This window comes from Dendropsophus ebraccatus, chromosome 13 (assembly GCF_027789765.1).
Source record: "Dendropsophus ebraccatus isolate aDenEbr1 chromosome 13, aDenEbr1.pat, whole genome shotgun sequence".
NCBI classification, from domain to species: Eukaryota; Metazoa; Chordata; class Amphibia; order Anura; family Hylidae; genus Dendropsophus; species Dendropsophus ebraccatus.
The window spans coordinates 47380850-47397201 of record NC_091466.1 but is presented as its reverse complement, the minus strand read 5'-3'; the positions used below and the strand labels follow the sequence as shown (position 1 = coordinate 47397201).

Genomic DNA, 16352 nt, shown 5'->3' with positions numbered 1-16352 from the left:
TGCCTAGTGGTAAATACGGCCCTGACCTTAGTGCCCAGCCTGACACCAGTGACACCATAGTGCCCAGCCTCCTCCATGACTAATCTCCCAGTGCGCTCTCCCAGCCGCTTTAGTCAGCCAGCCATTTCCGGCACTTTGTGGGTTAATCGCGCTACACTCTCCTGACCCCGCCACATGGTCACACCCCCCACCAGCTTTCGACATCAGCTGACACCATAGAGTGGGCGTGGCGGAAGAGAAACGGGGGCTCGGCTTTCAGGCGCCCTGGTTGGTGGATTGTACTGACGTCATCGTCCGCTCTGGGATCCGCCCCTTCCTGGTGACGCAGGCGCAGCCGTAGCGTTTTGTTTGCGTAGAAGCGAGAGAGAGAGAGAAAAAAAAAGAAGAGTCCGGGAGAGACCGGTGAGAAGAGCAGAGCGTGAGAGCTACGTACCGGCGACGTATTGCGTCACCACCGCCGCCGCGGCCTAGCGCCAGCACAGGGTAGTCACCGAGCAGCAGCGCCGCTTTCCTGGGCTTTTGTCTCCTGAGTGGATTATTACAGACTCGGATCTCTAACTCCAGGCCTCAGTGTCCGGCCGCACCGACAAGCCAGCGTTTGACGCAGCTCTGGAAGCCTCCTTGCCCCAGGCTGGCATGGAGGAGATAGTAGTCCCCGACAAGAAGAGGTGAGTGTGCTGTGTGTGCACGGGGGCACTATGATGGGGCTGCCGCTGGGGGGCGCTATAACAACCTGGGGCATATAGGCCGGTTATATTGTGGTGTAGTAGTTTCTGTATCTGTGCTTGGGAAAGCTGGGTGACAGTCAGCATGGCTGGATTATGGCTTATGCAAGGGTCATCCAAGCTACCCAGTGATGTGGATGGATGAATGATGTACCATGCAGGAGCCTGGGAAAGCTGGGTGACAGTCACCATGGCTCGATTATAGCTTATGCAAGGGTCATCCAAGCTTCCCAGTGATGTGGATGGATGGATGAATGATGTACCATGCAGGGGCATGAGAAAGCTGGGTGACAGTCACCATGGCTGTATTAAAGCTTATGTAAGGACCACCCAACCTTCCCAGTGATGTGGATGGATGAATGATGTACCATGCAGGAGCCTGGGAAAGCTGTGTGACAGTCACCATGCCTGTTTTATGGCTTATGCAAGGACCACCCAAGCTTCCCAGAGATGTGGATGGATGAGGTATATACCATGCAGGAGCCTGGGAAAGCTGGGTGACAGTCACCATGCCTGTTTTATGGCTTATGCAAGGGCCACCCAAGCTTCCCAGATATGTGGATGTATGGTGTATATACCATGCAGGAGCCTGGGAAAGCTGGGTGACAGTCACCATGGCTGTATTATGGCTTATGCAAGGGTCACCCAACCTTCCCAGAGATGTGGATGGATGAGGTATATACCATGCAGGAGCATGGAAAAGCTGGGTGACAATCACCACGGCTGTATATTAGCTTATGCAAGGACCACCCAAGCTTCCCAGTGATGTGGATGGATGAGTGATGTACCATGCAGGAGCCTGGGAAAGCTGAGTTTTGCCTCCTGAAAGGGTTGGCACTCAGATATAGGCGCAGGAAATCGGTCTCTGTATGGGTAGATGAGCATCAAGCTTCCCAGAGATGTGGATGAATGAGTCATGTACCATGCAGGAGCCTGGGAAAGCTGAGTTATTGTTCCTGAAAGGGTTGGCACCTAGATATAGGAGCAGGAGCGCTTGCTCTGTATGGGTTAAAGAGCATCAAGCTTCCCAGAGATGTGGATGTATGAGGTATATACCATGCAGGAGCCTGGGAAAGCTGAGTTATGGCTTCTGGAAGAGTTGGCACCATGCCTTCCCAGAGTAGGAGCTCGGTCTCTGTATGGGTAGATGAGCATTAAGCTTTGCAGATACCTGGTTGGCTCATATGTGCAGGAGATTGGTCCCAGCATAGGGATATGTATTATGCAGGAGCCTAGGAAAGCTGAGTAACAGTCATCATGGCTGTTTACAGCGTCTTCAAGAATTGTCACAAAGTTTTCCTAGAAATTGAGATGGCGTGGAAGCAGAACTCAATCTTTGCTAAGGTAAATGTGCTGTGCAGAAGTCTGGGAAAGCTGGGTATGGCTCCTACAAGGGTCACCCAACTTTGAATGCATCATAGGAGCAGACGATGTCATGCAGAATCTTGGAAAGCTGGATAGTTCCTATATACGCGGATAGCCTGGGCAAGTTATATGAATAACCACGACTGTTATGGCACCAACTGTACATGGGGGCAGGAGATTAGTCTCCGCACAGGTAGTTATGTAGGGCAGGAACTTAGGAAAGCTGGATAAGAATCCCCGTGACTGCAGCCCCTTCAGCACTTGGCATCCAGATTTCTTAGAAATTCCAATAAAACCTAGAAGCACATAAGTAAGTGTGTCCTGCAGGAGCTCGGAAAGCTGATGGCCCTATAATAACATTTTGGTGGGTGTTTATTCGTGTATGTTCATAGTTCTGTGTTTGCACAACTCTTGGTTTAATGGTGAGATGTTGACAGGATATATATATACATATATATATATATATATATATATATATATATATATATATATATATATATATAATATATGTGTGTGCACTTGGCAGATTTGGTAAAAGGGTTAAATTCATCAGTTGTGGAATTGTAGTTTTGCAACATTCGGAGAGTCGCAGGTTCCCCTCCATTCAAGTGACTAAGGACCCAATAGTCCAGGGGTAGGGAACCTTGGCCCTCCAGCTGTTGCAAAACTATAACTCCCAATATGCCTGGACAGCCAAAGCTTTGGCTGTCCAGGCATGATTGTAGTTGTAGTTTTGCAACAGCTGGAGAGCCAAGGTTCCCTATCCCTGCAGTAGTCAGACCCATGTCCTGGCATATACTAGTGATACCCCTTTAATTCTCAATGGCCGGACTGACTAGTTAATGTCTTGATTTGCAAGTCAGAGTCAAGTGTTAGCAACATGAAGCGTGTCCGTCGCTCTCTACATGGCGGCCTGTGGCTCTATGCTGCGTTGTATGGGAATTGCATGACTTCCTATTAGAGAGAGTGTCTCCCGGAGGAGCCGTGTTTCTAGGAGAGAATATCTTGGTAATATTACATGGCACATGTTTTCTTTCCATGTAAATCCTAGGGGAGGAAGAAGCCTGTATGAAATCTCCACCATACGTAAGTGTATTAGGACACTGGAGACGTTCTGCCCCACATTGCGGTTGTATGGAGGCGACCCCTTATAGACACCAATGCTAGAATCTCTCTACAAGAACCCAGATTTCTTGAAATCTCTCTGTAGCGATCTGACCCAGTGACCGAACCCATTAGCAGGAGCGAGACGGCTTATCATTGTAATCTTCAGACTTGTCACAAGCCGCAGGACTCTGTAGAATTGATGTCTTACGTGTGGTCTAGAATCCCATCTTGCACTGACACATTTGCTTCTTGGGTCAGATGAGCACTAAACATTAGTTGTGTAACTGGTTTGTGTATTGTTCTCTATAGGCCTGGGGGGGGGGGGGTAATCGCTGTTTTTGCACCCCCCTCCTCTATACATATCCAGACCCTGGGGTGAGAATTTGCCCTCTGACTTTCTGTAGTTTACCTTGTTATTGTTAATAGTTTCAGCCTTGAAACCTGCAGATCCTTATAATAATCCGGTCCTGGAAATAAGCAGCGTGCTGTATACCCCTATTGTCAGGCCCCAGACCCCTCATATGCATGGGGTGACATACTTGGACTGGGTTCACACTACGTTTTTTGCAATCCGTTTTTTTCATCCATTTTTTGCAAAAACGGATGTATGTGTGTTGAAAACAGGTTGAAAAAACCTAGTGTGAACCCAGTCTTACTGTTGCCATTATTGATTTCCTGTATAACACCGACATACCTTGCAGCGCCGTACAGCGATTGTCATTATATCCCATAGGGCTTACAATCTACTTACCCTGTCTCAGACACATGTACTTGTAATGTTTTTGCAGTATGGTGGGAAACCCATGTGAACGCAGAGAGCATACAACCTCCAGGACCCTTAAAAATCCCTTTAGTGCATATAAAATAGTCTGTGATGCTTTGCTTATGTGGTTGAGAAGGCCGTGGTCTCCAGCTACTACAGCTCCCAGCATGCACTGTCATCTGGAATTGTAGCACGGCAGCTAGTGATAGTTGGTTTGCAGGACTTGTAGATTATTGCATTGTTGTCAGGGCATGCTGGGTATTGTAGTAGCACGGCAGCTAATGATTGTTGGTATGCAAGAACTTGTAGTTTTATTGCATTATTGTCAGGGCATGCTGGGGCCTGTAGTACTACAACAGCTGGAGGGGGACACTTTACAGACTATCGCCCTCCCCAGTCCTGTATACTTTCCGCTGCAGTGTCTGCACCTTAGCAATAATTTCCAAGTAGTCTTCTAGAAACTGCAGCTCCAGGAAATGTCTGGTACTTCCCCTTTTATACAGAACTACATTCATATGTCAGCCATGACCTTGGTGCCTTATACTCTCGGCAGCGTCTGCTCAGGCTTTAGGCCTACTTTGGTTTTATGAGCGTTTGAGGCTTCCTGTAAACCTTATATCTGCTGTTGCATTGGCTCCCATACAGTGTGGGAGTCATCTCTACTGGCATTTCTATAGTAGCCTCAGCATATAGATATACCCTAGGCTCTTTACATTATGGCTTGGGATAGGCGGCATTTTTATAAATCAAATTTACACAGAGATTTTGTTACACAATAAAGTACACGTATACAAAACGTTTCCCGGCTCGGTCAATTCAGGTTTTGGATTTTCCAGAGTTTCATTCAAGCTGTAGTGAAAATGTAATCTGACCTCTTTGTGTGAACTCACCGGCATTATACCAACACATTTTCCAAACGTGTGTAAATAGGGGATGTGTGGCCGATAGTGATACATTTAAATGGCCGCACAAACAATACAGGGAACGTTTGTGCGGCTCGGCTGCAAAGTCACTGCAAACATTTGTTTGCGAATGGCTGAAGATCGACACCAGTAAGAGGACCTTTTAGGCTTAAAGGGGTTATCCAGTTCTACAAAAACATGGTTACTTTTCCCCCTCTCTTGCCTCCAGTTCAGGTGTGGTTTGCAATTAAGCTCCATTTACTTCAATGGAACTGAGTTTGAAACCCCACCTAATCTGGAGGGGGGAAAGTGGCCATTTTTTTTTAGTGCTGAATAACCCCTTTAAGTCAGCCATGCCCATCCCTTCAAAGACAAAACAAAAGTAAAATTAGGCTGTACGCCAGCCTCTTATCACTGCATAACTTGGTGGCATTACCATTCAGTAGGTTGGTAAAGCTGGAACCAAAAAATTGGTATTAAAGGGGTTATCCAGCCAAAATCAACTGGTTTCAGAAAGTTATATAGATTTGTAATTTACTTCTATTTAAAAAAAAATCTCAAGTCTTCCTGTACTTATCAGCTGCTGTGTGTCCTGCAGGAAGTGGTGTACTCTTTCCATTTTGAACTGTCCAGAATTGCAGCAAATCCCCATAGAAAACCTCTCCTGTCTCGGGCAGAGGTGGCAGCAGTTAGCAGTGTGTCAGGCTAAAAGGTTAACCCCTTTAAGATTTTAGAGGGTCAATACAACTTGAGGACGACTCAAGGTCTCGGGCTAATTTGTATAGCAATGTGGTCAGGAATGTATGAGGACAAGGGAATTCTTTGGTCAGATGTCCATAAGATGGTAGAGGCCATCACCTGCTACTGAGCCGTCTGTGACCCTGGATTCCTGGCTGCTATGGTGTCCTAGTCCTCAGTATGCTATCTATACCTTGTTATTTAGCCGTGATCTCCAGCTTGGGCATCACCACTAGTGGGATATCCAGGTTTGCTGGGAGTAGTAGTTTTGCTACCACCAAAGAGCCCTGGTGACAATGTCTGAATTATTCCCCCCCCCCCCCAGAAACCAGTCATTGCAGCATTACTGTATACGTCACCCATGGTGCTTCCATGTAGCCATGCTTTGGGTGTGTTCATACATTCAGGTTTTTAGTTGTGTTTATTAAATACAAAGCCAGGAATGGATTTAAAAGAGAAGTCTCATTCTTTCCATGTGTCAATCATTTCCAATCTCTTCCTGGCTTTGTATCCACTAATTGCAATTAAAACCTGAAGGTGTGAACACAGCCTTTACCACCGTTATTATTAGTACGTTTAGTTACCCAGAAAACTGGATGTGGGAGGCTGCGGACTTGTTACATTGCCATAGCGGGGATGTTGTTTGTGGTCTTAAGGATATAATAAGACGCTCGGCGTAATAAAGGAAACCTAAGCAACCTGTAACTAATGTACATAGGAAGCAGCTGGGTGGCAGGCTGAGCGGACCATGTATGCTGTGATCTGCTCTGTACAATGCACAGTGCTCTATTGTCATTCTGTTTTACATTGTACAGTAGGTGTATATTCACACATGAAGCAACTTCTGCATCTGAAAATATGTTCCTTACATCTGAATATGAAGCGTAGGCCTGTAGACTTCACTGAGCCCTATGTCTTTGTGCAGGGGGCCGTGTTTGCTTCTGTCTCTTAGGGTCCTATTACATGGAGCGATTTTTAACGACTAACAATAAACAACTGCAAACGAGATTGTTTGTCTGCCATATTACTCAGAACGATAGTCGTTAGTTATGATCGTTTATTCCATCTGATCCCAGCAAAACAATGAACAATGTGCAATTACACTGAACGGTTAGGGAATAAATGCGAAACTTGAGCGAATGAATGTGGAATTACAGCGAACGATTAACGATAATTTTAGGTTCAGCTCTAAATCAGCGACACAAGAAGGTTTTTTCGATCGTTGCCTGCAATTACACAGAACGATTATCCACAAGCCAAAAAGACAGAAATGGCTGCACATCGCACCCATGGCTGACACGAAAGCTTATTCAGCTACATTTAAAACCAACATCAGAAGTTAGTATATAATTTGGCCAAACCATATTGCCTCATGTACCACATGCAGGTCTTCTGATACACATGAGTCCCTAACCAAACATCATCACTGTGCCGGTCAGCGACCACAATCCCCGCAAAACTTGCGCAAGCAGAGAAGAGGGGCCACGGAATGGCCCTGCAACCCCATTGTCACAGGACCAGCCCCAAAAGGGCACCCCAAACCCCGCAGGCGCCACCGGCGGAAAAAGTGGACGCCAAGCAACACAAGTGTGAACAAGCTCCTACCTCTCTCCATTCCTCTGCAGGTAGAATGGGAGAATACTAGGAGATCCTCCCCTTATGTACACAGGTGCTTCCTGCTAATTTGGATCACATGGGTCTTACACAGCACGAGTGCTAGCCACAATGAAAAAAGGGACAGAATACATAAAATATGCACAAGCCAAAAAGACAGAAATGGCTGCACATCGCACCCATGGCTGACACGAAAGCTTGTTCAGCTACATTTAAAACCAACATCAGAAGTTAGTATATTATTTGTCCAAACCATATTGCCTCATGTACCACGTGCAGGTCTTCTGATACACATGAGTCCCTAACCAAACATCATCACTGTGCCGGTCAGCGACCACAATCCCCGCAAAACTTGCACAAGCAGAGAAGAGGGGCCACCGAGGACCTGCGCGGTGGTACACGGGGCAATATGGCTTGATCAATTCATATACAGACACTTTGGTGTTGATTTTTAATATAGGCCTAGCGGCATTAGTATCAGCCATAGATGGGATGTGCAGCCGTTCCATTCTCTCCAGTTCGTGTTTCACAGTTCTCCCTCTCTGAACAGCTAGCACTCCTTTATAAGACCCACATGACCAAAATTAGCAGGATATGCCTGTGCTCACATGTCTGGACCCTATGTCTTCCCCATTCTGTGAGAGCAGCAATGGTAAGTGTAATACCATATCCATACTTGTGTCGTTTGGGGGCAGCCTTCCCCGCCGGTGGTGCTGCCTGGGTTTTGGTGGGGCTTTTTGGGTCTGGTCCTGTGACATTGGGGTTGCAGGGCCGTTCCATGGCCTCCCTTCCCTGCACGTGCACGCTTTGCGGGGTTGGCGGTCGCTGACCGACACGGTGTGGAGTTGGCGTGGGGACCCGTGTGGACCGGAGGACCTGCGCGGTGGTACACGGGGCAATATGGCTTGATCAATTCATATACAGACACTCTGGTGTTGATTTTTAATATAGGCCTAGCGGCATTGGTGTCAGCCATAGATGGGATGTGCAGCCGTTCCATTCTCTCCAGTTCGTGTTTTACAGAACGATTATCGTTTCGTACGATAATCGTCCCGTGTAATAGGACCCTTAGTTCTGCCAGCTTTTCTATTGTACTAGCTTTTCTTCTTCTTGTCTATAAAGATGTGTCCCCTGTTGGACTTTGGTTGGCGCACATTATTTTGTCTACGGCTTTAGGAAAACATTGGATATTGTTAGAAACCTTATACCCTTCCTGATGGACGAGGCCTGACCTGTGACTTGTCCAGACCTGCATGCTGAAATCCTCATAGAGTAAATCTGTTTTTATACTCATCTGTTTGTATTGACATAGTTAACATGTTCTTTGCTAAAAATAAATAAATAAATAAGTCTCTATTCTTTCCTATGGAACTGAAACTAGTGCCACATCCTGATGAGATTGGTCGCACAGCAAAATACTGCAAACAGAATTGAGAGTTTGAAAGGGTGCCGAGTCCTAGAGGTCAGACCTCCACTGAGCACAAGGACATAGTGATAAGTCATCCCTTTAAGAGACAGAAAGACCCCTTTAAATATTTGTTTGCATGCTGCAGTTACCACATTGGTTGTCACCCAGTTTTCCCCGTTATAACTTGGAAATGATGGAAGTATTTGTAGACATTAGACTGGACAAATGCCATGTTGGAAGTGACTTGTGCCGTGTGTAATGTTAGTGTCCCTGCAGATTGATGGGATGACACCAGCCTGTGACATATGACAGATCTGCTTTGTGTACAATGCTCAGATGTCACCGCTATTATATTGCTGTATCACAATGCCTTGTAAGGAAATCACTGGGAGGACAGGTCTCCATATCGCTACACTTTGTTTAGTTACAGTTACCAAGACTGATACGTTTCCTTGTTGTAATAGTGAATTATCTCCAAAAGCCCCCCAAATGTTCCTAGTACACATATAGTGGATGTTCTGCTGAATCCCCCCATAAAGACAGGTATGGCTAAACCTGAGGGGGGTCACAACACTTGGAAGCACAGAAGCCTTATGTATACATTACAAGATGTAATATACGCTTTCTCACTTATTTACTTAAATAGGGATTTCAGATTGTAGTAGCTTTCTCTGCATTCTCATAAACCCCCTAATGTAAGTACATTATCCATTCATAGTAACTATTGTCACATTTTTACAGTATCAGCAGCAGATGAAGCCATGTTCTTAAAGGGAACCTCTCACTAGGATAAGGCTTTTTGCAGATTCCGTAGAACGAGTGCTAATTGACCACTAAATGTCCCACTAAAGTGCCAATGCTGACCATACACTCACATTAGACCCAGAAACACAGGGCTCTAATATGGATATATTTCTGTGTCTGTACAATAGCTTGTGGTGTAAAATCATGTATATGATGTAATGTGGCTTTTTTTCTTTATAATATCTCATGTTTTTCTCCATAGAGGTAATTCCACAGCATGGCATAGCCCAGAAAAGTCCAGCCCATGTCCTTGTTCTCTAGTGGCTGGCAGTCATATGGGGTAGGCAGATTTAGGAGAACATGGGTTGGATTTACCTGGGCTCTTCCCACGTTCGGGAACACCCCCTGGGCACTTGATACTCATTTGCAGAATACACTTTGGAAACTATACCATCAAGCCATAAACATTATATGCCCGTATATTATATAAAACAAACAATCCCTCTACGTATGTAAACCCTTCTGACTCTTATGAGTCAGTCCCCAGGTCATAGAGTTGTCAGGGTCTCTAGTTGGGGAAGTTTGGCTGAACCAGTTTTCTCTAGTTCTGCATTTGGAGCCAGTCTGTTTCCCCAGCACTGGGCCGGCTATGAGTAAGCTGACTGTCTCATTGTATTCCTCTGCTCACACCTCCCTGTGTACTTTGTATTTTGCCTCTTAACCTAGATTTGTAGCAGCAGCTTTCTCCGCTAATGAACAACAGATGATGGATCATAAAGAACGAGCTCGGAGCTGAAGCAACAGGCTTGGAGAGCAGCCAATGAGCCACATACCATGTGAGCAGCTCCTCCGCTCCCCACGCTACTTGTCACATATCAGGGAGGCTCGGCTTGTTTTGGAAGTTCACTGTTTATCCGTTGCGAACTGAATCTTTTTTAGAGCTGAAGGAGAAAGTACTCGCCTGGTTCATAATATGGCGTGACCCTTACGCTGATCTCATTTATGGATTATAGGATGAACCTTGGGAATACATAGGTGTCTCACCTTAGAGGAAATCACTTTCAGTTCATTCCTAAGGACAGAAGTCTGACATGTTGGCTCCTAGTAAAATGAGTTTATATGCTGTGAAATCTCTCCGAAAGACAATCCTCTTATGCAGACCAGATTGTATGTGATAGATTTTCAGTCCACTGTACATTACGTATAGTGTGCACTTACTGTGAGGAGACTGCCCCTATAGAAGACCACTTTGCAGTGCAAATTTGGGCCGTCTTTTCAAAGAAGCTGTCTAGTATTGCAGTATTTGGGTGCTAATTTGCAGCCAGGGATTGTCTATTGAAGTCGATGGGAATGCTAAATAATTGCATCCATTATGCGGTTTCAGGCTGGGTTCACACTACGTATATTTGAGGCTGTATAGCAACCAAAACCAGGAGTGGATTGAAAACACAGAAAGGATCTGTTCACATAATGTTGTAATTGAGTGGATGGCCGCCATTTAATGGCAAATATTTGCTGTTATTTTAAAACAACGGCTGTTGTATTGAAACAATGGAAGTTATTTACTGTTATATGGCGGCCATCCACTCAATTTCAACATTGTGTGAACAGAGCCTTTCTGTGTTTTCAATCCACTCCTGGTTTTGGTTGCTATGAGGACCTGACATGAGGACCAAATACAGCCTCAAATATACATAGTGTGAACCCAGCCTAATTAGGGTGCGTTCACATGTACAGGATCCGCAGCAGATTTGAAAAGTGAGGATTTGATGCTGTGTTCATTCATTTAGGCTGCATTTACACGTTCCGGGAAGTCTACTGCAATACGGTACGTGTGAAGCTACCCTAAGGGTAGATTTGGTGGTGCAGGTCTGCAGCTGATCTGCAGCAGAGTTGATATCAATGTAACAAAATAACTGAACCCAGCATCAAAACTGCACCATATCTGCTGCAGATCCTGTATGTGTGAATGCTCCCTAAAAACGGTGGATCTGTAATGGATCTGCATTCATCAGGTTAAGACAATAGAAGGTTGTAGTTTGCATTATTAATATGAGTATTTAAAGTCATTAAAAATTGAATCCAATGTGGTGTTAATACATAGGCTTTAAATGATTCTTGTTTTTTTTTTCTCCTTATGCTTCTTTAAAATAGCCCTTAAAGGGGTTTTTACTGTGAACAACACTTATTACCTATCTACAGTATTGTTGTCAGTGTCTGATCAGTTACACAGGGCAACAGAGAGGAGCAAGCGAACGCAGACCTGTCCTATTCCACAAAGCGCTGGCCTGAAAGACAAGGGTCAGCCATCATAGTGCATGTCAGCTGATCCTTGCCTTTTAACAGTGGCTGTTTCACCAAGCGATTAACGGCCAATAAGCAATTGGTGTAATAGAGCCTTTAGTTATTAATGGCCCATCGCAAGGATAAGCCATCACTATGTGGTTTTGGAAACCTTTTAAAAAGGGGTTGTCAGAGTTACCAAAACTTTCTTACTTTGTCACCTTCTTTATAATGGTTAATGCTTTGCAGACTTGCTGTCACAGAAACAAACAGGCTGTGTAGCTCTGTAACCTATGTTACCAATTTACTGTATCTTCTTTCTGTAACCTGCTGTAGGCAGGCCCGTATCTGCCATGAGGCGAGGTGAAGTGTTCGCCTCAGGCGGCAGATAACACAGCCCTTGAGGGGGGCGGCATCAGCGTCCTGTGTCCTTATCATTACAACTAGTTACGGCTCAGTGCCCAGCCGTGTTTCCTGTCAGTTGCCTCATGAGAAGGCACTATTCACATCACATAAGACATAGATATAGTGTCTCCTGCTGTTAACCCTTTCAGTAATGCAGAGTTATTATACTCCGCATCACTTACACACTGTAGAAAAGAAAAAGTTAACAGCAGCGGGGACGCTATATTATGTCTTCTCTGCAACTCCGAGCTGACCTCAGCATAGTGCAAGAGCAGGAGAAGAGGCATAAAAGTAATGTTCTGCTCTGCTGTTAACTCTTTCTGTATTGCAGAGTGTAAGTGATGCACAGTAATACTCTACATTCTGCAGTACTGAAAGAGTTAACAGAGCAGCCCGTTTTATGGCTCTTCTCTGGCTCCTGATGTTAGAGGTTATCTATAGTGCTGTCCCATACACACTGCGATGCTGCACTGTGCCTGTCCTGGATCTTCTCTCCCTGACTATTGCTCTGAGGTCCCTGCAGTTTACACTGCTGTCAGGTCACAGGATAGGATACTCAGCTGAGGCATTAATCATGTTGAATGGGGGGACCTGGTAGTGCTGGAGTTCTTGTATGGGGAATGTAAGGGGCCCTATGCACATGGTGATATTACAGGGAATGTGGGGAGGGCAGGGGGCATGATAATCTTGTAGGGGGAATGTGGGGGAACAGGGATATAATGCTGAAATGCAATTTTTCAGCTCATTCAAGTACAGCTGCTAGTACTGCTTCATCTGTCTCTTGGTGTATTTTTAACATAAAAAACAAAAAATCGAGATTTAAATCGAGAATTGTCTCAAAATTAAAAAAAAAAAAAGATTTTATTTTTTGGCCTTGGGGGTGGGGGGGGGGGGCGCTTTGTCAGTTCTCGCCTCAGGCGGCAGAAAAGCTAGAATCAGCCCTGGCTGTAGGATCAATAGAGATTGGGATTATAGTGGCAAGACCTCTATTTAGGCCACTAGCTTTCTCTAAGTAATCTGCGGTCTTCTTGGTGGAAGTGTGTTTTGCTTTGTTTCCTGGTTTTCTTTCTGAAGGAAATCAAGGGTTCTGCCCATCGTAAAGTTTTACAGCTCTGGCTTTGTTATTGATGAACCTATAACAGAAGGAAATCCTGTTACTGTGTTAGCAAGGGCTTCAGAATTTGCAGCTTGGGGTCTGCATGTGGCCCACAGTGCCGTTCTGTATGACGCCCAGCCATCTTGATAGCAATGTAATGGGATGTAGGGCCCTATGCGGATGGTACAAGGTGCTGAAGCGTTGTCCCATGTATGTGAACTGGGTCAGTACAGGACTTTGTAGTACAAGTGTGCCCCTACCTATCAGACATGTAAGGCAGTGGCATATACAGTTACTCCCCTCTAGGTGGTGATATACAGTTTTTATGTGGTCCTTTGGAGTGTCACAGTCTGCCAATATGTATAACCATTTGCAATGGAAACATCTACTTCCCAATAATCTGAGCAATCCTTACCCATACTAGATGAAGGGGCCATTTAATAATAATATTTATTTGTATAGCGCCAACAGATTCCACAGCTCTGCTTTCATTTGCTGCCATTTGATGCTTTCTTCATATCCCTGCCGTTGTAGAGGAATATGTCACTTATACCTCTCCCTGTCCCTTTGTTTTTCCAGTAGTATAATAATAGCGCATGTCTTGACCTATATAGGTTAATAGAGGAACCCGTTCCTGGGGAGTAGCCAGGCTTTGTTTTCCTTCTTGTCAGACCTGACATTGCCCCAGGCAGAATGCTCATATGAAGTCCTATTGCCTCATGAATTACATGTCACTACACCCATAGATCATGCCAGCACTTTTTTATTTTCTTATTTTTATCTCTATTGTTTCTTTGTTTTTAGCAAATGATCAAAACAAAGAACCAATGTTGCACCTAAAGGGCACAATAAATCTATATAATAAAAATAAATGCCTGCCCGTCCTTCCACCTGTCCATCCGTCTGTCCTTTGTAGACTTCTGAACGCTTGAACAGTTTCACCACAAACATTTGGCACACAAACATTGCTTATAACGTAGGTCCCCTCCTTGCCAGATGTACAGGAGAGGAGGGGGGATGGGGAAGAGCGCCCCATAGAAATGCACAGGTGAGGGAATTGGCCTCAGCCAGAGCTATAGAGACACAAATTTGCTGATCCAAAGCATCACAGTCACAGATAAGACGGGCAGGCCTGTTGGTAGCTCAAGAGGAGAGGGATGCGGAAAACAGACCCATAGAAGTAAATGGTAGAATGTTCTGGGGATCAAATTTTACTTCCCAAAGATGTCAGTGTCTGACCACACACAGACACAGTAATGGTAGTTGGGAAGCTATGCTATAGCCTTACCAACCAATAGGATTACTACTTTCATTTTAAAGGGAGCTGGAATCTGATTGGCTACTAGGGGCGGCTGCCTCAAAACAGACCCATAGAAATAAATGCTAGAATGTTCTGGAGATAAGATTTTACCTCACAAAAATGTCAGTGTCTGACTGAACACACATACGCACACAAGCAGTCTCTAGATGTATTATCATAGAGGGAAAGCGGTCAGTCACTGTCACTGCACTAGTATAACTTGCCGCATGTAATTTGGGCAGCTTGTTCTACCTGACAGGTTCCTTTTTAATAGCTTCCATGTGTGTATTCACGCTGAGACCAGATAGTGTTGTTTGTTTTTTTTTGTTTCCTTAATGCAAAGTAAAGCAACTTTATAAATTTTCCCTTTAAGGCTAGGAAATTTCTAATGAAAACTATCGGCATGTTTATTTCATTTGCTAATAAAAGGGTAATCCCGCCCCTAGTGCACCGAAACACCTCATTAGCATATAACAGCACAGAGGATGGATGCAAGAAACGTACCTTTATTATCAGCGCCCCATGGCCTATAGGGACATGTTAGCCGGTTAGATGCTTCTAACCTGCTGATGGTTTCCCTCTAAGCTGCTAACCACATAAAACAAGTCCGTCAGACATGCTTTCTGCTTTATTAGTGTCAGAAATGACAGCAGGGTGGGTTGGTTGCACAAAAGCTCAGATTGTAGACAGGAGCATATAAACCTAGGAGAAAGGCTCACACAGGCTGGAAGGAGAGGGGAGAGCAGATACGAGCTCTGTATATAGACCGTGTACAAGAATATAGAGAAATTACAGCTCAGACAGCACATTGTATAGGCTATACAAGCTAAATTTTCTATAAAGACCGGTGGGGAAAATGCTATGTACTATAGGTAAAAGACGAGAATAAAACCAATGTCTTGTCTGGGAAAATGCTGCCGCACCGTGCACTGCTGCTTGTAGCAGGTCAAGCACAGGCAGGGGTAGACATTGAGAAGACTACAGGGCCCACCTAAGCTCCGCAGACCACCAGGGGTAAGACCCCCACTGACCTAACAGTAAAGCTCTATGCTTAGGCTGGGTAACCCCTTTAAAAAAGTTTGACCAGAAAACATTGCCGAAGCCTACAGAGTCAGAGCCAGGAGTTTTATTGGATACGGTATTGCTGCGTTTACACGTGATAACAATGGCATTTGAGCAATAATCTGCTCATGTAAACACAGCGAACGATCAAGCGACGAGCGAGAAATTGTTCATTTTGATCTTTCAACATGTTCCCAAATCGTCGTTGGTCATTCGCTAAAAATTTGCAGATCGCTTTGTGTTAAGTCTTTCAGCAATTCACCTTATGTGTGAGATGGGCTTAAGTGATCGCAATAACGATTTTTCCAAATGATATATTGTTCCGTCTAAACGCTGGTCGTTATAAAAAACACATTGTTCATTCAAAATCGTTAATCGTTCGATTGGGTGAATTATGGCTCTGTGTAAACGCAGCATTTGGGTGGTCTTTCAGTATAATTTTCAAGCAAGGCTGAATGATTCTCATTATTGGTTTCCACGTCAGACCTTAGTTTGGCTAGGCCTGGCAGTCTGACAGAGCATGCCCTCATATGTAGCCTGTGTAAGGTTGAAGTCTCTAGTCTAGGCCATGTTTACATGTTATGCAAGCACCTAGTCAATGAGTAACTGCAGCCCATAAACATTACTGTAATAATCGACAGCCCAAAGGAGCCACATATACATCTGCTATTCCTCAGAATGGCTGGCTGCTTCATTCCTCCTCAGCGTGACTGGTGATGACTATAATACATGATCAGGCCGTGTCTGAGGGTCTCATAGGGTGGGCTCAGGAGACTCTTAAGACATGGCCCAATCCTATAATATGGCTGTGTGCATGTCAGAGCTTAGTGTATATGACCC

General features: G+C 44.9%; 1 protein-coding gene across 1 annotated transcript in view; it reads left to right on the top strand.

Annotated features, from left to right (window-relative positions):
* The first annotated feature begins 343 nt into the window (after nucleotides 1–343).
* Nucleotides 344–16352, top strand: part of HIF1A (hypoxia inducible factor 1 subunit alpha) — a 36853-nt gene continuing 20844 nt past the window's right edge. The window contains exon 1 of the mRNA XM_069949487.1: nucleotides 344–668. Within this exon, the coding sequence (XP_069805588.1) occupies nucleotides 637–668 (32 nt within the window). The 5' untranslated portion in view covers nucleotides 344–636. The remainder of the gene's footprint in view (nucleotides 669–16352) is intronic.